This window comes from Cotesia glomerata, linkage group LG5, assembly GCF_020080835.1.
Source record: "Cotesia glomerata isolate CgM1 linkage group LG5, MPM_Cglom_v2.3, whole genome shotgun sequence".
In the NCBI taxonomy this organism is placed as follows: Eukaryota; Metazoa; Arthropoda; class Insecta; order Hymenoptera; family Braconidae; genus Cotesia; species Cotesia glomerata.
The window spans coordinates 21859971-21880981 of record NC_058162.1 but is presented as its reverse complement, the minus strand read 5'-3'; the positions used below and the strand labels follow the sequence as shown (position 1 = coordinate 21880981).

The 21011-nt window shown below is 26.8% G+C and overlaps 4 protein-coding genes across 6 annotated transcripts; 3 read left to right on the top strand and 1 right to left on the bottom strand.

The window, feature by feature from the left end:
- Nucleotides 1-2511: 2511 nt before the first annotated feature.
- Nucleotides 2512-7453, top strand: LOC123265865 (myeloid differentiation primary response protein MyD88). Its single transcript, XM_044729809.1, has 6 exons — nt 2512-2795; nt 3088-3284; nt 3375-3598; nt 3734-3902; nt 4409-4568; nt 7035-7453. Exons 1-6 carry the CDS (start codon nt 2683-2685, stop codon nt 7387-7389), a joined length of 1218 nt encoding a protein of 405 aa, XP_044585744.1. The 5' UTR covers nt 2512-2682; the 3' UTR covers nt 7390-7453.
- A 71-nt stretch (nt 7454-7524) lies between these two features.
- Nucleotides 7525-9195, bottom strand: LOC123265876 (UPF0545 protein C22orf39 homolog). Of its 3 annotated transcripts, none has more exons than XM_044729841.1 (4): nt 9031-9195; nt 8704-8936; nt 7897-8061; nt 7525-7823 (listed from the first exon to the last, which is right to left on the bottom strand). In XM_044729841.1, exons 2-4 carry the CDS (start codon nt 8839-8841, stop codon nt 7590-7592), a joined length of 537 nt encoding a protein of 178 aa, XP_044585776.1. In that variant the 5' UTR covers nt 8842-8936; nt 9031-9195; the 3' UTR covers nt 7525-7589. The 3 variants fall into 3 exon arrangements, with proteins under 3 accessions (XP_044585776.1, XP_044585777.1, XP_044585775.1); XM_044729842.1 differs by having other exon boundaries at nt 8704-8857; XM_044729840.1 differs by having other exon boundaries at nt 9085-9195.
- A 139-nt stretch (nt 9196-9334) lies between these two features.
- On the top strand, nt 9335-15386 carry LOC123265864 (glutathione S-transferase LANCL1). Its single transcript, XM_044729808.1, has 8 exons — nt 9335-9454; nt 10065-10244; nt 10329-10477; nt 10538-10814; nt 14244-14426; nt 14497-14643; nt 14742-14844; nt 15218-15386. The coding sequence occupies exons 1-8, from the start codon at nt 9350-9352 to the stop codon at nt 15292-15294; spliced, it is 1221 nt and encodes a 406-aa protein (XP_044585743.1). The 5' UTR covers nt 9335-9349; the 3' UTR covers nt 15295-15386.
- On the top strand, nt 15376-20975 carry LOC123265861 (probable allantoinase 1). Its single transcript, XM_044729806.1, has 10 exons — nt 15376-15687; nt 15755-15924; nt 15983-16097; nt 17235-17381; nt 17438-17574; nt 17675-17861; nt 17935-18064; nt 20298-20470; nt 20532-20564; nt 20630-20975. Exons 1-10 carry the CDS (start codon nt 15544-15546, stop codon nt 20750-20752), a joined length of 1359 nt encoding a protein of 452 aa, XP_044585741.1. The 5' UTR covers nt 15376-15543; the 3' UTR covers nt 20753-20975.
- Nucleotides 20976-21011: the final 36 nt, after the last annotated feature.

The window sequence follows — 21011 nt, the reverse complement described above, 5'->3', positions numbered from 1 at the left end:
CTGCTGTCATTTTCATTGTCATCATCGTCTTTTGAAGTGTTATCGGTTATCGTTTTGGAATAAGTTCAAAATCAATGGCTTCAAAGGTTCGTATTCTTTTTACTGGTGGTGGAAACAGGTCATTATCAATATTTTGATGTATTATTTCTACGGTGTCATACAAACTTTCTTCTTCACCAAGAGTAAGAGTAGTAATGTATCTAGGAAATTTATATAAGGTTACACTTGTGCATGGCGATGATTTCCAAATAGTGTTAGGTGGATTAATTTCAAAGCGTTGTTCAGATGAGTCAGTAGCTTCAGTTTTTACCTCCTCCAGTGTAGTATAGTCACAGCAATGTCCATAACTATTAAGAATGTCAATGATTCTTCTTCTACTTGTAAGACTTTTAACCGTCGTACCAAGAGTTATGTGTTTTGATGGTTTAATAGTACCATTAGTCACACAAAAAATAGCATCAGAGGCCATTGAGTTGCTTAATCGATTTCTGCGAGAAATATCTTTGCCTCCAATCAATACTTTAAAAAATCGATCTAATTTTTCAGGAATCGTACATTCGCCATTGATTAAATCACTTGGCTGGATTTTTGACGGTGATTTTAATTGATCCGTTTTTAAAATGGTATTCCGCAGAACTAATGCAACTTTATCAATAAGCTCATTTTCCTCGAGTCTCGTCAAATCGTCATCTTCTAATAAACTACAATCTTTATGCATGATAACTTTTTTTTTATTTTTTGCAATAATTTTGATCAACTTTTTAAATTGTTTCAATATTTTTTCTTCAAGATAATGATTTGTCATTGAATTTACATCTGACTGAGACTGAAGCTTTAATTCATCATTGTATATGTCACAAAGAGAAGATAACATCAAACAATTTCTTTTTTTTATTACTTCTTCCTCTATTAATGATACAATTTGATTGAAGATGCACTGGTGGATACTTCGATCGTCATGCCAGGAAGTCTGTGGATTATCAGCAATAACTTTATTGTAATCATTTAAATACCCTAATTCACATGAATGATGATAAAAAATAATTTAACTTTTTGACTGTAAATTTTCTATTTTTTCTAGCAACTCTCGATTACTTAATTTTGTCATCCACTCTGCTATTTTTTTATAAACTTTTGCATCATTTGAGGAGTGTAAAGTTTGTTGTTTACCTTTTGATTGGTTGCGATCTTTTCTACAAATAAAACAAACTCGTTTGACTTTTGAATTTGTTTCTACATTTTCCATACTTACAGGCTCAATTGCATTAGAAGTGTCAATGTCTTGGATATTAACTTCTGTAGGTGAATTTGGAGACTTATTACCTGGCAGGGTTTTGCTAACATCTTCTGCAGTATTTGATATCGGAGTTGAACTAAAGGTGCTGGAAAGATTTACTGTTGACGAGAAATTAATTTCAGATAAATTACGATATTTTGCCATTAAAGCTGTAAAACTGCTGTAACAATTTCTGTGATATCCATCAGTGTCATTAACTTGCTCTGGTAACTGTACACTATCATATTTAAGTTTAAAATTTACACGTATCTGTAAAACTTCTTTACACTTTTTTAATTTATCTTCTACAAAAGTTAATATTTTTCCATTTTTGTCATTACAAAAAACACATTTTAATTTATCAGTAACCATTGTAACATAATTTTGTTGAAAACATTTAAAATAACCAAAAAATACAACAATGTGACTAAGTTTGTTTAGATAATATATTTATTGTATCTATTTTGTTCGGAAACGAATAAAAAGATTAGGATTCAGGTGATATAATTTCAACATCTGCTCCTTTGTCCGCTTATCCCATTACACTTTCTTTGACTTTTTGAAAATTGTTGAAAATTGTTCTCTGAAAAAATTTTACTTTAAACTAGTTATTATTAATTAGACAGATAATAATGAAATGCTATTAAAGGTTAAAAAGACGTTTTAAGAAGTTTAAAATTTTTTAATTTATACTATTGGGTTAATGAAAATTTAATTAAATTAAAAATTAAGAAAATTATTATTTTTGTGAAAAATTTTTAGTTACATTTTTTTTTTATTTGTAAAATCATTTTTCAAAAATTTAATTTTAATTTATTAGAAAATATCAAAGTATTAATAGCTATGCGTTTAACAATTGAATTATTGTTTGGCAAATTATTGTTTGGGTTTTTAGATACTTAAATAACATCATATAAAAATTTCAGCCGTACTAAAATATTTTGAAAAACATTTTTTTTTTTAATTCAAAATTAGCGTTTGGCACAGTTTAAATAACATTAAAAATAGGACGTGTCCTATTTTAAATATTAAAAATATCTGGCAATAATAGATTGATGTGTCAAAAAATTCAATTAAAATAATAAAAAAAATACTAACTTTAGCCTTCGTGCATCGTTCAAATTATGGAGGGTGGAAGCTTTAGTTCTCCTTCTACCCTCCATAGTTCAAATCAAACATGTTTCACTGAGTGGGGGAAAATCGAGGGAGTAGGAGAAAACCCGAAGATTCCCGACGGCGACATTTTGCGAGATAACTTGAGGCGCTTTTACTGTATAACCCCAAAATATTCCTTGCAATTCAGTGAGCTTGATGTCATGACACTTGTTGGAGTTGTTAATTACAGTATTATTTAATTATTATTTAATCGTGTTTTTATCTACTGCTAAATTCTTTATTCTATAAAAATGGCAGATCTTTCTAAAGTGCCACTCAATGTCTTGTCTACAGAATCAAAGTTTATATTATCTTCGTTATTAAATCCCATAAAATGCATTCCTACAGAAGATGGATATCCGAGGTTGATTGTTTATATTTTTTAAAAATAAAATCTATCATGATACTGAAATCAGCAAACATTTCACAATTTTATTTATTTTTATTAAAGAAAATTTTGCACTTGTATTTTTTTTTAATTTTTAAATTCGTCGGGATTTTTAAAACGTCCCCCGTGTTAGCACGGATAAGTACTAGTAGCCACATTCATTTAGTTATTATAAAAGTCTAAAAAATTGATGGATGTCTTTTAATTTCAATATCATAATTTATCAACATGTGACATTTATTTAATTTTTTTTTTTTTTTTTTTTCAGAGATTGGAGAGGTCTTGCCGATTTATTTTTATTAGGTGGTGAATTAATACCAGCGATAGCTAACGAACCAGATCCTGTAGTATTTATATTAAATTTGGCGATACAAAAAAATCCTCAACTTGTAATAAAAGACTTGCAAGTAATTTTAGAAAAATTAGAGCGTTGGGATGTCTTCGATGACACGGAACCAGTTTTTGGTAAATTATTTAATTTAATTCTTTGTATCAAATATTTATGTTGATAAATTTCTCAATAAAGAAATTAAAATAAAATTTTTCTTTAAATAGATAAAGATGCCCAAGAATATTATAAACGAGTGGAAAGAAATCAGACATCTGCTGGAGTTGTTGATAATGATATTGAAAATCAAATATTAACCTTTGATGATCTTCACCGAGTTAAAACAGGATTATCAACTCAGCATTACGATGCATTTTTAGTTTATGCTGACGAAGATGCTGATTTCGCGCAAGAAATTATTGAAAATTTAGAACAAAAACACAATTTAAAGGTAATTAAGTTAAAATTTTATTTGAAGTCACATTAAATGCAATGAAGTATAATCTACTTTCAAGTAATATATTAAAATTGTAAATGATAGTTGAATATTAAATGAATTAACTATAATTATTTATTTTAATTTTAGCTTTTTATAAAAGACAGAGATTTTGTAAGAGGAATACCATTCGAACATGTAGCTGTAATGGATATGATATCTGAACGTTGTAATAGACTAATTGTGGTTTTATCCCCAACTTTTATAAAGAGCTCTGCCAATGATTTTATCATAAAATATGCTCAAGGCGTTGGTATAAGTAAGTAAATAAAAATGATGAAAATTAAGTTAGCCGACATCTAAAAATTTTTATAATTTCTTTATTGAAAAAATTATTACAAAAAAATAAGAAAAAAATTTTCATACGTAAAAAATTTGAAAAACTTCAAATGCAATTTTAAAAAAATATTTTTTTTTGTTCTAATTTAACAAATGATAAAAAAAAATAAAAAAATTAGAAACGTCGGCTAATTTTAGTATTATATAAAAATGATACTGAAATTAGCAGATATCTGACAATTCTTTGAATTTTTGTAATCAATTATTATAAAAAAAATATTAAAAAAATTCAGAGATAACTTTCTAAAATTTCTACACGTGGAATTTTTTAGATAGTTTTTTTTCATTATAATTTAATTGCTATAAGGATCTAAAAAATTATTAGGTGCTTGTGAAATTTGGTATCATGAATAAAATAAATACATTACATATCAATGAAAAATACTTATTAAAGTAATAAATAATTTATCAATTTTTTTTTTACAGAACAAAATCTTCGAAAAATAATACCGTGTTTATATGAAGATTGTATAATACCCAAACCATTACAATTTATGACACTTCTTGCTTACAATAAATCTAATGTATATTTCTGGAAAAGACTGAGAGACTCTGTTGCAACGGTGTCCATTGATACTCCTAAAAAGTATGTATACAATTTCTTATTTACTTTATCAATTAAAATTTCTTTTATCAGCGAGCATAATCGATTACTGAAAACAACTAAATCTAATAAAAACTATGTTATCAATAGTCTAAGCAACAGAATATCAGCTCTTATTAATAAATATCACACAGACATAAATTTTTTCGTTGATTTCTATAAAACATTCTTGGCTAAATTAGAAGCAATCTTGTAATTCATAATGCTGTAATACTTTTCCTTATGTATATTAGTCTTTCTTCTATTGCACGTCTCAATGCGAAGCGTGAGTAGTGCTTTACTATCACTCTCAAGGTCAAGCAATTATCTCGGTTTAAATTGCTTTCATCCGAATGTCAACAATAACACTTTTTTATTATAACACTATTTTTTCTAGATAGTATAAAGAAACCGTTTTGAAAAAATATTTCGGTGGACGTCGAGTTGTCTGTATGTAATCACAATAACGCCCAAAAAATTTCACTTTTTGAGTCCATTTTTTTTTCATTCGTTTCAGTATGATTCTGAGTAATAGTCTATGTAAAATTACTGTCTAATCCAATTCAATGTAATTTAATTAAAAAATGAATAAATTCATTAACAGTGGACAGTTTTTTGTATATATACAGTAGCGCTCAAAAGTATTTTGACAACATAAAATTTTTTAATATTTTTTAAAAATAAAAGCCTATCGGAAAATGTATTGAGTCTAATGTAGAGTAGTATAACTGCGACTATTTAAGCGTATCAAATTACAACTTGTTTGTTTACACACCGCGCCACCGAACGTACTTGACTTACCGTGAGCTCAAAAGTATTTTGACACGCATTGGACTGAAAAACTCGCAGATTACTTGTTCCTTAGTTTTTATTATTACATATATTTACTTGTTGTGGTTACTTCAATATGCCTAAGTGCAAGGAATATTCTAGTGATTTTAAAAAAGCCGTTATTAATGCATTAAAACAAGGATTGAAACAAACAGAAGTTGCTAGTTTGTTTAAAGTGTCTCGACAGTTAGTTAGCTTATGGAATAAAGTCTATAACAAACGAAAAACTGTCGAAAGTAAGCCTCGAACAGGCCGCCCAAGAAAAACTTCTTCTTACATCGATCATATTATAAAAAAGTTATCAGCAAATGATATACGGGTGTCCGCTGTAATGATAAAAAATGAATTAAAAGAAAAATATAACGTAGATATTCATGTTTCTACTGTTAAACGACGCTTAAAGGTCCTAGGGTTACATGGCCGAAGACCGGCTAAAAAACCTTTAATATCGAAAAAAAAACAGGAAGTCTCGTCTTGAGTTCGCGAAACGGCATATATCGTGGTCAAGTTTAGAGTGGTCTAAAGTTTTATGGAGTGACGAAAGTAAATTTAATTTAATGTCATCTGATGGTATCAAGTACATTCGGCGTCCAGTAAACAAAAAATACGATTATCGGTATCAAATACCCACAGTTAAACATAGAGGTGGTATAGTGTGATGGTTTGGGGATGTTTTTCACGGTCTGGAGTTGTACCATTAGTTCGAATAGAAGGAAAAATGGATCGGTTCATGTATGCGCAAATATATTAAAGTCTCAGATGTTACCATATGCTAAACATCACATGCCGGCTAAGTGGTATTTTCAATAAGACAATGATCCCAAACACAGATCAAAGCATATTAGTGACTTATTAAATCGTGAAAAAGTTAAAGTTCTTGAGTGGCCAAGTCAAAGTCCCGACTTGAATCCGATAGAAAATCTCTGGGAAGAATTTAAACGTAGTGTAAAAACCCAAAATTATTCAAACAAAAACGCTTTGTTTGAAACTCTAAAAAATGAGTGGGGTCAAATTCCAATAAGTCGATTACAAAAATTAATCGACTCAATGCCGGAGAGATGCAAGGCTGTCATAAAGGCCAAGGGATATGCTACTAAATACTAATATATTTATTGCTGTAAATTATAATTATGCGCTAAATTAGTTTTTTTTTTCAAAAATGTCAAAATACTTTTGAGCCACCATTTTCCTAATATTTTAAAAATTAAACTTTCTTTTATTACGAATAAGAACCACTTTGACACTATTCTGTAGTTTATTCAAAAGGTGTTAACAAAATAAATAAATGATTATTGTGTTTCATATTTATTTTTAATTAAACCATTAAATATATTTGTCAAAATACTTTTGAGCGCTACTGTATATATATATATATATATATATATATATATATATATCTAATATATAAATTCTTCAATTTTCGGCCGCACATGGGCGCTTCCAATCATCTCAGTTTTATGTTATTTTAATTTTTTTTTTGTGATGAATGAGCATTGAGACTTGCACTTTTGAATTTTCCAAACTTTTATAATTTTTTTATATTAATTTCTTGCAAAATTTTATATTACTAATGTGTACAAAGCCGATTGGTGTATAAGTATAAAAATAAATAAATAACCATTATCTTATTTATTTCAGTGAATTAACAAGTGCCAAATGTGAAGAAATAATAAGTAAAGCACCTGAAGTTCCAGATACTCTTATGTTGACACAAATTTCAGATTTAGAAGCAATATCAACATCAGAAATTTCAAAAAAAAAATCAAAATTTCAATGGCCAATAAAACAGAAGTCCAAACAGGTTACAACGAAAAACTTATCGTCTGATGACAGTCAGAATGATTTGATTAAAAGGCTCCCTTCGTTAGAAGGGCTCGACAACCTTGATACCAATTCGATTTCCATAGAACATACTCCCGGTAAACAAAAAAAAAACAAGGGTATGAAAGTTTGCGCAAAAAAATTGAAATCGCTCGTTACTAAAAAATCTTAATGCGCTTTAAAATTTGGCAATCGACTGTGATATATACAAATTTGTATTTTAATAAATGATTTTTCAGTAATTTAAATAAGTAATTGTTTTTAAATAAAACTATTTCTTTATCACCTATGAAATAAGTAACTAATAAATTTTTTAAACATTTTTTATTAATTAAAAAATCATTGCTAAGTTTACTTTAAATTATTCTACAATTAAAGTATTGTGCACGATGGTACATATAAGTCCATGTTATTATCGTAACCCATTATATCAATATTTTTTTGTTTGGATGCAAGAAATGTTCCTTCATTTTTCTTAACCATCCATTCAGGTAAGGGTTCAGACCAATCTGCTGGTGGTTTACCACGTTTAGTCCACACATCGTTCGCTAGGTGAGGTTTTAAACGCTCCATTCTACGCTTTTTTACGCTTTCTATCAAATTATTCTGTATAAAAAAAAATTTTAAATGTTAATCATTAATCTTGCATAAATAACAGTAATAATTATTGAATACGTACGTAAGCAGCTTCATCGTCATTTTTCTTCCACTTTTTACAATTCAAATAATCCGTTTTATATTGAGTACAATCTAATTGCTCGCCATAAATGAAATTTTGATAAAATCGACCTCTTACTGAAGTACAATCTTTGTAATCTTCTTCATACATATAACACGGCTTTAACTATAAATTGAAAAAAAAAAGAATAATACTTAAGTTAGCCGACGTTTTTAATTTTTGGATTTATTTTCATTAATTAAATTAGAACAAAAAAATATTTTTTAAAAATTGCACTGACAGTTTTTAAAGTTTTTTACAAATGAAAAATTTTTTTTTATTTTTTTGAAATAATTTTTTCAAGAAAAAAAAATTCTAAAAATTTTTAAATGTCAGCTAATTTAATTTTCATAAAAAAAGATACTGAAGTCAGCAGACATTTGCCAATTTTTTTAATTTTTATGAAAAATCAGTAAAAATAAAATATTTTTAAATAATTTGCATTTATGTTTTAAATTTATGACATTAAAGTTAGTAGTCACTTGATAATTTTTTAATTTTACTTAACAAATAAATCTTTTCTGAAAAATTATTTTTAAAAAATTGTATTTATTCATTTTTTCGCCATAATTTATTGGTTAAAAAAATTCTAAAAATTATTAGATGTAGAATGTTTCTATTAAAATTTTTTTATAATAATTTAGTTGTTATAAAAATCCAAAAAATTGACAGATGTCTGTTAATTTCAGTATAAAAAAATTTTTTTTAAGATTCATTTGAAATAATTAAATATTAAATAATATAAATATTTAAAGGTTATAAAAATACCATCCAATCTCCTTCCCAAATTCTTTCCTCTGGTTTCTCACTATCATCCTTTTGTTTTTCCGGAACTTTTTCTTCTTTTTTCTCAGGTGGTTTTTGAATTTTTCTTAGATGTTCGTCCCACTTTTTTTCATCACTCATTATTTATTATTGTATATTTAAAAAAAAATATTTATAAACTTATCGAATAGCGCTCCTAATGATGTAACGTTACTCTAAAATTTTCACTGGCAATTCTGCAAAATTAAGAAAACAAAAATAATTTTTTATGTCATTTAAATATTTTTACTTAAAATTATAAAAAATTAATCTATTTTATTTTTTATTTACATTTTACTTGTTATAAATATATAAATAGATGTTGTATGTTATTGTTGCGTTAACCTTTAAATAAGTTGCAGCCGGGTCGTGTCACTCCAGACTAAAACGGATTTTTACTGAAATTATTACTGAAAAAATTTATAATTTTTTAAAAAACTAGTTTTTTAAATTAAACTATAACATTTCAATAAAACGTAAGTCATAAATTTCAACTTTCAATAAATATTACTCAGCAAGCGTCAATAATAACTAACCTTGAATAAATATTGACTTTGTTTACTTTATTACAGATTACAGATTAAACTAATAAAAAGCGTGTAAAAAAAAAATGGATTCAAAATTTTATCGCAATGATGGTCGTCATTTTGAAAATCATTTTGAAGATTATTCACCAGGAAGTTCACAAGATATAATTGATGCTACAAAGAATGACGTACTTTTCATTTTTATTTATTTATAATTTTTTTTTATTATTAAAAATTTTAATTTTTTTTTTAATGTAAATAATAGACAATTCTTTAATTCTAAATAAACGAAAAAAATTAAATACTGAAACTAAAAGAAGTCTGTTAAATTTTTAAAACTAAATTTTAATTAAAAAATTTCACATCTAAAAATTAAAAAAAATTACAAGTGCAAATTATTTAAGAATATTTCTTTTTATAATTAATAATTAATAAAAATCATAAAAATTGAGAGATAATTGATAATTTTTAGAATTTTTTAGATAAATAAATTATACTAAAAAAAAAAATAATTTAAAAATTTTCATCTTTAGAAGCTCTGAAAAATTATAAATGCAATTTTTTAAAAATAATTTTCTAGACCTAGTATATTTCTCAAGAAAAACCATAAAATTGTCAAGTGTTTGCTAATTTCAGTGTCATATAAAAATGAATGCAAACAATTTAAAAAAAATTTTGTTTTAAAAATAGAAAATAGTTTTGTTAAATTAATATCAATTTTATTTATTGTTTGTTGTTTTCAATATGACGATTTTATCAATAATAATTGATAAAGAAATGATTAATGTATTTTTACAGATTCATGACATTTTTAAAGAGTTGCTGAAAGAAAAGATAACAATAATGTTGAATCGTTTAAATAATTACAAAAAGGAATGGATTAATCGCGACGACTCTTCAATTTATACTGGAAATACTGGAATCGCATATTTGTATTATTTATACGGCACAAGGTTTAACGACGAGAGTTACATAACAGTAATTATGCATCAGACTAATTATCTTGAAATCCAGTAGACTAACGATAATCAATAATTTATTTATAAGTAAATTATCCCTCAGAGAGCTATAGAATTGATCGAAAGACAAAGTGACTCTAGGAGCAAACGAGACATAACATTTTTAACTGGTGAAGCTGGAAGATTAGCCCTTGGAGCTGTTATTTTCAAGTCATTAAACAATGAAGCACAATCTCATTCTATGGTAGCGAAGTATGTGTACTGCATTCTCTCCCAGTCACCTTGTAATTAATTTAATGAAAATAATTCTAGGTTGAAAGCGTTGTTTAATAATGCGACTAAAAGTTCATACGACGAATTATTATATGGACGCGCTGGTTATCTCTACGCTCTTCTGTTTGTTAACAAGCACATTCCTAATGCGATTGAGGATGACGTAATAAAACAAATTATTTATTGCATATTGACGACTGGTAAAGCTTACGCTAAATCGCGTAAATACAACACGCCTTTGATGTACATTTGGCATGACTCTGAGTATCTTGGTGGTGCTCATGGTCTTGCTGGAATAATTTACATACTTTTGAAAGTTAGTTTTTATTAAATTGCTTTTTATAATTTAGTAAATAATCTATATTATTAAGAGAATAAGAGAAATTTTGTGTCCAGGATAATCATTTGATAAAATCGGTTTTTTGAGTGAAATTTAGTGTCATTGCAAAGGTCTTGATTTGAATTTGTGCCTTTTCAAGGTTTCACATCATTCTCACCGATAGCCAATTTATTATGATAAGTATTTAGGCTGAATTCAAAAATGCTTTATCTCTAGATACATAATTAAGAAATGAGCTTGTATCTTGCAAACTATTGACATTTTTAAAGATACAAGCTCATCCCGATGTTACACTTATCAAGACCTTTCATTTGAGTACCCACATCATTTTTTCATATATTTATATATATTATACATATTTATATATGGAAAATATATCAAAATACATGTGAGTACTCAAATGAAAGCTCTTGATGAGTGTAACTTCGGGATGAGCTTATATCTTTAAAAACGTCAATAGTTAAAAAAGTGCAGTGCAATTTAACATAATTAAGAAATGACCTTGTATCTTGTGAACTATTGACATTTTTAAAGATATAAGTACACCCCGACATTATACTCATCGAGACCTTTCATTTGAGTACCCACATCAATTTTTCATATATTTATATATATTATATATATTTATTAGACTGCGTCAGAATAAAAAAACTTTTTTTTTTTTGAGTAAATACATCTAAAAAGTTTCTTTGTTAGACCAAAAAAAACCTCCGAAAAGATGAGCTTGATATCTTGAAAATTGAGCTGGCGCATGGGGGGTCCCCTTTCCCATTTAAAATACATTGAAAAAAAACTTTATTATGTATTTTCATTGTAAATCGTCACAAAAAATTTTTTTTCAAATTTCCCTTTTTGTTATCTTGTAGTAAATTAAATTCTCTACAAAAAAGGTCTCTTTTATTTTTTTCGCTAAAATGTATAGGAAAAAAGTTACAGGGCTTTAAAAAACGAAAATTATAAAAAGTCAAAAATAACTTTTTTTTTTTTGTTTTTCGACAACAAATTATTTTATTTCGTAAAATTCTTTACTTAATTCATCTATATTCAGTCTGTGAATTATATCTAAATTTGTTCTATATATAGAAGAAAAAAAAATATATTTATTTATATTATATTTTTATATTATATATGGGGCATTTCATGCCAAATCGACCACTTTTGAACCCGACCCTTTTCGATTTTTCTAAAATTTCGGTATCTTTCTCTACCCTATTGAAAACAATAGAAATTTTTATTGTTTATAGAATCTTTTATTGCTTATAGAATTTTTAGATACGAAAATAATAAAAAACGAAAAAATAATTCAATGTTTCTTTTAATTTTTGTTTTTATTTTTTTTTCTCAGATTTTAAAGTTTGCAAAATCTGCTAAAAAATTTTCAGAGTGGTATATCAAAAAAAAAAAAATTAAAAAAAATTTTTTTTTTTCATTTCTAAAAAAAAATAAAAAGAAAAAAATACCACTTTGAAAAAAGTTATGGTTATTTAACAAAAAAAAAGCTGTCTTTTTGAAATAACTCGTAACTTTTTTTTGGTTGGGTAAAAAAATTTGAAAAAATTCTATTGTTTTCAATAGGGTATAGAAAGATATCAAAATTTTAGAAAATTCGAAAAGGGTCGGGTTCAAAAGTGGTCGATTTGGCATGAAATGCCCCATATATAATATAAAAATATAATATAAATAAATATATTTTTTTTTCTTCTATATATAGAACAAATTTAGATATAATTGACAGACTGAATATAGATGAATTAAGTAAAGAATTTTACGAAATAAAATAATTTGTTGTCGAAAAACAAAAAAAAAAGTTATTTTTGACTTTTTATAATTTTCATTTTTTAAAGCCCTGTAACTTTTTTCCTATGCATTTTAGCGAAAAAATGAAGGAGACCTTTTTTGTAGAGAATTTAATTTCCTACAAGATAACGAAAAGGGAAATTTGAAAAAAATTTTTTTGTGACGATTTACAATGAAAATACAGAATAAAGTTTTTTTTCAATGTATTTTAAATGGGAAAGGGGACCCCCCATGCGCCAGCTCAATTTTCAAGATATCAAGCTCATCTTTTCGGAGGTTTTTTTTGGTCTAACAAAGAAACTTTTTAGATGTATTTACTCAAAAAAAAAAAAAAAAAAAAGTTTTTTTATTCTGACGCAGTCTAATATTTATATATGAAAAATATATACACAGTAAAAAATTTTTCGTCAAATTTAACACAAAAATTTGTGTTGATGATTTTTTTTACACAATCTGTGTTGAATCAACACTTTATTGTGTTGAATCAACATACTAAAATGTTAAATTCCACACACTAAAATGTTAAATTCTACACAAACATTTTTACACTTTACATAATGACGAAAAATTTTTTACTGTGTGAAAATGCATGTGGGTACTCAAATGAAAGCTCTTGATGAGTGTAACATAGGGATGAGCTTATATCTTTAAAAACGTCAATAGTTGAAAAAGTACAGTGCAATTTAACAAAATTAATTATTTAATAAAGCAAAATTTTATTTATTTATAGTTCACGAGTCACGGCAATCACATAGTGACTGCAAGGTTGCTAGTCTATATTATTAAGAGAATAAGAAAAATTTTGTGTCTAGGATAGTCATATGATAAAATTGGTTCTTTTTAGTAAAATTTAGTGTCATTGCAAAGGCCTTGATTTGAATTAGTGCTTTTTCAAGGTTTCATATCATTCTCACCGATAGCCAATTTATTATGATAAGTGTTTAGGCTGCATTCGAAAATGCTTTATCTCTAGATACATAATTAAGAAATTACCTTTTATCTTGTAAACTATTGACATTTGTTATGATATAAGCTCATCCCGGTACTACATTCATCAAGACCTTTCATTTGAGTACCCACATCAATTTTTCATATATTTTATATATTTATATATTTCTCAAATACCATATATATAAAATATATAAAAAATGCCATGTGGGTACTTAAATGAAAGGTCTCTATGAGTGTAAAATCAAAATGAGTTTATATCTTAAAAAATGTCAATAATTATGAAATGACCTTGTATCTTGAGAACTATTGACATTATTAAAGATATAAACTCATCCCGATACTACACTCATCAAGACCTTTCATTTGAGTACCCACATCAATTTTTCATACATTTATATTTATCATGTATATGTATTTATGAAAAATATATCAAAATGCATGTGGGTACTCAAATGAAAACTCTTGATGAGTGTAACATCGGGATGAGCTTATATTTTTAAAAATGTCAATATTTAAGATAGTACAGTACAATTTAACAAAAGTCATTATTTAATAAAGCAAAATTTTATTTATTCATAGTTCACAAGTCACGGCAGTCATATAGTGACTGCAAGGTTGCTAGTAACTATTGATAAAAAAATATATTTTTGTTTAAAGGCACGTGAATTTTTGACAGAAGATCAGCTGAAAAATGACATTGAACCTTCAATTGATTATTTAGTTTCCCTGAAATATCCCACTGGGAATTTTCCTTCATCTGTCGGGAGTAATTCTGACAAATTGGTTCATTGGTGTCATGGGGCGCCGTCAATGACGATGCTTTTTACTTTAGCTCATGAGGTTGTTAATTAATTATTTTTTTCTACAATTTATATGGGTAAAATATTTAATTCAATCTATTTATTTATAGATTTTCGGGCGAGAAGATTATTTAGAAATAGCGAAAGATTGCGGTGAGGTGATTTGGTGTCGAGGATTGTTGAAAAAAGGCAGTGGAATTTGTCATGGAGTATCAGGAAACGCTTACACATTTTTGTGTCTTTATCAAAAGACAAAGGTAATTGAAATAAACACCGATAAGTAGAAAATTTTTTTATCTCCAAGCGTCTACAATTCTTGTAAACTATGTAACTTGTATTACGTAATGTTTGTTAGGAATTAAAACATCTGTATCGTGCTTGTAAGTTTGCCGAGTGGTGTTTTGATTATGAAAAACACCAATCTCGAATTCCTGATCGCCCGTACTCGCTTTTTGAAGGTAAAAATTTTATTAAAAAAATTTGGTAAATATTTACAAGTGGGGTCAACCATTTTAATTTTAATTTTTTTGAATGAAATTTCTATTCAATTTTATTGATATATTTTTTTTTTAAATACGTAAAAAATGAGCAATTTAAAAAAACATGAGTTGTAAGTAAATAAATGGAATTATTTTTTTTCTTTCACGACATTTATTATCTTAAATGCGCCGTAAGTACAAGCAGAATAAAAAAAATTAAAAAATTTTAATTTTTCACCTAGATATGGCCAAAAAGAGTTTAACTCTACTTGTAAATAATTACCAATTTTTTTTTTTTTTTTTTTTTTTTTTTTTTTTTTTCAATTTATTTATTTCTATCTTAATTTTTTAGGTCTCGCTGGAGTTATTTACTACTTAATTGATCTTACTGATCCGTCGTCAGCCAAATTCCCTGGATACACTCTCTAAAATATTTAATATTGACATTAACTCATTGATTATGAAATCCATTAATTTTTAATTACTCTTAATCTTTAACTTTGAACTTTAATAAAAAAATCTTATCTTTAGAGTAACGATCTAACTTACTTGTTATATTTAAATTTTATGAACCATAAAACAAAGTAGTTCGATAACGTAATCATAAAACTTTTAAAATTAAATTATATATTACAACCAAGTACTATTCAATTAGTAGCTTAAGATTAAGTATTAATTATGTCTCCGAGGATTAAAGCTTTTGTATCTCAGCGTACTGTTCTTGACGATGAAATTACTCCAGCTGTCGTCGTAGTTTCGGATGAGAAAATTCATGAAATATTACGTGGGGATGTTCATCAACAGATTAAACGCGTAGAAAGTGTAAGTTTTATAAGATTCAATATCATCAAGAGTATTAAATTAAATAATTAATTTTTTTTTTTTGTAGAAATATCCAGGGATAATTATCAAAGATTTTGGATCTTATGTTCTGATGCCTGGGCTGGTAGATTCGCATGTTCATATCGATGATCCTGGACGCACACAATGGGAAGAATTTAAAACAGCAACAAAAGCTGCCGCTGCTGGTGGAGTTACTACTGTCGTTGATATGCCGCTGTAAATAGTTTTATTTATTTTTTGTAAAGTCGATTTGTACAAAAATTAATTTTTACAGTAATTCTATACCACCAACTACGACAGTTGATAATTTGAAAGTAAAAATGAAAGCTGCTGAAGGAAATTTATTTGTCGATGTCGGTTTTTGGGGTGGAGTTGTACCAGGAAACACTGTAAGTCTATGACATAAATTTTATCATACACTATTCTTTTACTAGTTTGTTTGCAGACAAAATATTTATTTTAAAACGATGAAAAAGCAATTAAATATTGTTTTATGTAAAATTTAAATTTATTCAATTATTTTATTGACTATCGCCCAAAAATATCTGGAACAAACAAAGGCATGAAACACTAATACATTTATTATTTTAGATTAAAAACTTACGTACTTAATTTGTTAAATAGGTTTGTAAATCAGAAAGTCAAGTCTGGATTACAGCTGCCTATACTGAGAAAAAAAAAATTTTTTTTTTTTTAAAAGAGCTATGTAATAAGAAATTAATTTCTTGAAAATTTTAAACAATTTTTTATTTCTTAGCTGAAGAAATAAAAATTTTTTTCATGGCAACTTCCTTGTTTAAAAAAAATTTTTTATTTGGAAGAAAACAATTTTAAATAAACAATTTGCGATTTTTCATCTAAAATTGTTTTTTCCAAAATCTAGAAAAATTTTGATAATTATTTACAAGTGGGATCAACCTTATTTTGGGCCATAACTACATGGAAAGAACAAAATGACACTGGATACCATTCCAGATTATACTGAGTGAAAAAAAATTCAGATAGTAGCTAGTATAATCCAGATTACAATGAGTATAATTCAGATATCAAGTAGTATAATCTGGATTTTTCTAGCTACTATCTGAAATTTTTTTTCAATAAAGATATCACTGAGTATAATCTGGGATGATATCCAGTGTCATCTTGTTTTTCCGTGTAGGTGAAAAATTAACATATAAAAATTTTTTTTTTATTTTGCTTGTTTTTACGGTGCATTTATGATAAAAAATTTCGTGAAAGAAAAAAATTAAGATTTCAATAGCTTTTTTGCCTTCAAAAGTTCGAAAAAATTTTGGCTTTCATGTTTGGATAAAATTTCTATTTTATCTTTTTTTAATATTTTTTTTTTTTTTTTTTTTTTTGAAAAATACATAAAAAAAACGAACTAAAAAAAAAAACAAAGTTGAATATCACAATTTTCTAACAAATTTAAAAATTTATTTTGTTAAGGTTTAAAAAAAAAAGTTATGTCTATTATCATTATAATATTTTTGAATTAGTAATAATTAAACCAAATTATTTTGTAGAAAGAATTGAAAAAAATGGTTGAAGCCGGTGTAGTTGGTTTCAAATGTTTTTTACTACCAAGTGGAGTACCAGAGTTTAACTACGTAACTTTATCAGAAGTTGAAGAAGCTCTCAAAGAGTTGCAGTTTACTAAAACTGTACTTGCGGTAAATAAATAAATAAATATATATTTACATAATTACCTACTAAAAAAATTTTACAGTTTCATGCTGAATTTGAAGATACTACATCTACAGAAGGGATGGATCCTAATTTATATGAAACTTTTCTTCATTTCCGTCCATCTAGCATGGAAGTGCGCGCAATTTCAGCAATTGCTTCTCTTTGTAAAAAATACAAGTATGTTGAAACCCTGCAGTAACTTCAAGTTCAATAATAAATATTCATAATCGATTGTAATAATTAGTTAAAAATATACCAATCGCTATTGATTTTTCAGCGTACATTGTCATATTGTCCATCTATCTGCAAGTGAAGCTCTTGATATAATTTCAGAGGCTAAAAAAAATAATGTTCCAATAACTGCAGAGACCTGCTACCATTACTTGACATTTGCCGCTGAAGAAATTCCTAATTCTGATACTAGATTTAAATGTTGTCCACCGATTCGCTCTAGTGAAAATCGGGTAAGCTTGATGTGAATTAATGTTTTAAAAATTTTTATTGAATTAAATTAAAACAATTGAAATTTACTGGTAGGAAAAATTATGGAAAGCTTTGAAAAATGGAATATTAGATATGGTTGTCTCAGATCATTCGCCCTGTACTCAAGACCTTAAAATCAATAGTTTTATTGATGCATGGGGAGGAATTTCTTCTTTACAATTTGGTAAAAATTAATATAATTATCATGAATAAATTATTTTATTAAGGGGGATAGCCACTGTGAGGATAAAAAAAATAGGTGATTTTCGGGAATTTTTTTGGCTGGGATAATAAAAGAATTTTGAGATCGGGTTTCTTTTGTTTTATAAAGTATACATTAAAGAATATTCTCCTAAATTTTTATTAAAAAATATCATGTTGTTACAAAGTTATAAGCATTTTTGTGAAGTACCAAAAAAATTTCCCCCACCACGGTGGGACCTCTACACAGAAAGAAAAATTTCTTGACTGGAGAACAAAATTCTTGGCTCAAGAAAATTTTCGGGTGCCTGAAGGAAGACCGAAGTTGTGTTGGCAGAAGTAAAAATTTTTCTTGAAATTCTATTCTTGGTGGAAGTCATTTTTTCTTAATTCGAATTATCATAAATACGATACAATAAATTTTTATATTTGATCAAGATTTTTAGATACTTTAGGGAAGCAGCGCCACTTCAACTAAGAAAAAAATTTTCTCTCCTTGAAAAAATTTTTCTCTTGAATATTTGATACCCATTTTATATTATTTTAGCGTGCAATTATACATATTGAATGAAAAAAAATGATTCAATATTATTTAATCTTCTCATTTGACATGTTAATCAATAAAAATATTAATGACAATTTACTTCTATCGAGGTATTTAATTTTTTGGAGCAAGAGAGAAATTTTCTCAAGATAAGAAAATTTACTTCTATCAAGAACTAAATTTTTTGGAGCAAGAGGCTGAATTTTCTCAAAACAACAAGATTTTCTTGACTGAAATAAATTTTTTTGGATCAAGATACGTATTTTTTAAAGCAAGAGAATTAATTTTGTTGGAATAAGTGAAATTTCTTGTGTCCAAAAAAAAAATTTTTTTCGCTCAAGAAAATAATTAGGAAGAAAAATATTTTCTTGGCTCAAGTGAACCTTTTTTTCTGTGTAATTCAAAAACGGATTATCTAAAACAAAGAAACTAAACTGCGTTGTAATCTGCATGCATGTGGTTATCGTTTCACCTAGGGAATTTTGAAAATTTGGATTTAAAAAAAAATGGCGACATATTAAAAATTTTTTCGTTTTTTTTTTCTCATTTTTTTGGATTTAAACAGCTGTAAAAAATCTTAAAAATCAAAATTTTCAAAATCCCTACGTGCAACTATAGATACTGAATAGACGAATGCATAAAAAGAAGCTGCAAATCGGTTCATATTTATGCAAATTACAGATCCTACCAGTTCAAAAAAATTAGCTTCGAGAAAAACGCGTTTTCGTCGGAGCGCCGCGCGTGCACACGGAAAAAAAGTAAACTGTAATAAATGATAGTCGATCCATAATAAGTAATGATTAACTGGAAAAAATTACCATTTCGAATAGTAAAATCGTGATTTTAACAATCACTTTATAATAATTATCATTTAAATGCTACAATTCATTGTTTACATGGAAGAAAATACTATTTCAAACAGTAATACTCGCTATGAGAAAGTCCAAAATGTTAAAGTATAATAATTTATAATTTTGACTTTGACATTTATCATTTCGTACCTAAAAAATGATCGCATGATATGTAAAAAAATATAAATTAAAGTTACTAAATTTCTATACAAGCAACGTCAATATTTACAAAGTAAAATGGTAAATTTTAAACGCAACGCTAAAAATCAAACTATAATTGTTGATTTTCTTGGACTGGTAAAATATATATTTTAAGAGTAGAATTTTTACTGTTTCAAATGATGAATTCCCCGAGAAGAGTGTGAGACCTTCTCCTTCTCCTCTTAGTGTAGACTATATATTGAAACGGCAATTTTTACTGTTTGAAACTAATTTTTTAAGACGAGAGAGTCGTTATTTGCTATAGTGACAACTACTAATCACATTTTCGATATTAAATTATAAATTGTGGCTTTTACACTTTCTACATTAAGTTTTGTAATATTTAGATTGGTGCCACCCCGATGTCCGCTGTACTGTTTGAAACTATAAAAATTAACCGGAACCGAGTGAATTTTACAGTTTACTTTTTTCCGTGCAATGGTCATTTGACACGCTGTCACAAAAATGACTATAATTCGAAAAATATTTGGAATTTTCATATAAAACTAGATATATATTTTTGAATGTACAAACTTTGATTAAAAAAAAAAAAAAAAAATTTTTTTTTTGAAATTTCACAGTGCCTATCCCCCTTAAAAGCTCATGTTCATTTTATTTAGGACTGTCTATAATTTGGACGGAAGCTCAATTAAAAAAAATAACTATCAGCGAAATATCGCGTTACATATCAGCAAACCCAGCAAAACTGTGCGGCTTGGATAAAATCAAAGGCCGAATTTACCCAGGCATGGATGCTGATTTCGTCGTGTGGAATCCTGAGTCCCAGTTTATGGTAACGTTAAATTTAAAATTATAAACAAAATTTTAAATAAACTAATCGGATTTAATTGCAGGTACAAAGAGCGGATATCTTATACAAAAACAAGGTAATCATATGTAAATAAAAGACTAAAATAACTTTAAATAATATTACTACTAATTTAAATTACAGATATCTCCATATGAAGGAAAAGTATTAAACGGCCGTGTAATATCTACTATTTTGCGTGGAAATTCAATCTATGAAAACGGTGAAATCACCGAGAGTTTAAAAGGAAAAATTCTTCTAAATTAATAACATTAATTTATTCACATGTCCATCCGTTTACCTTATTTTTAAAAAGAATAAAAAAACAAGAGGTCTTGGGTCAACACTTGTGACCTTGTCGGCGACGTAAAATATCGCGATGACTCATTTTTCTTTACATCCACGTATGACGTCATTAGAACATAATCTCTGGATTAAACAGAAATCTTCTAAAAGTAATAAACACATACTTTTTAAAAATATCTTTAAATACGCGTGTTAAAAAATTTATATACTATAATAAAAT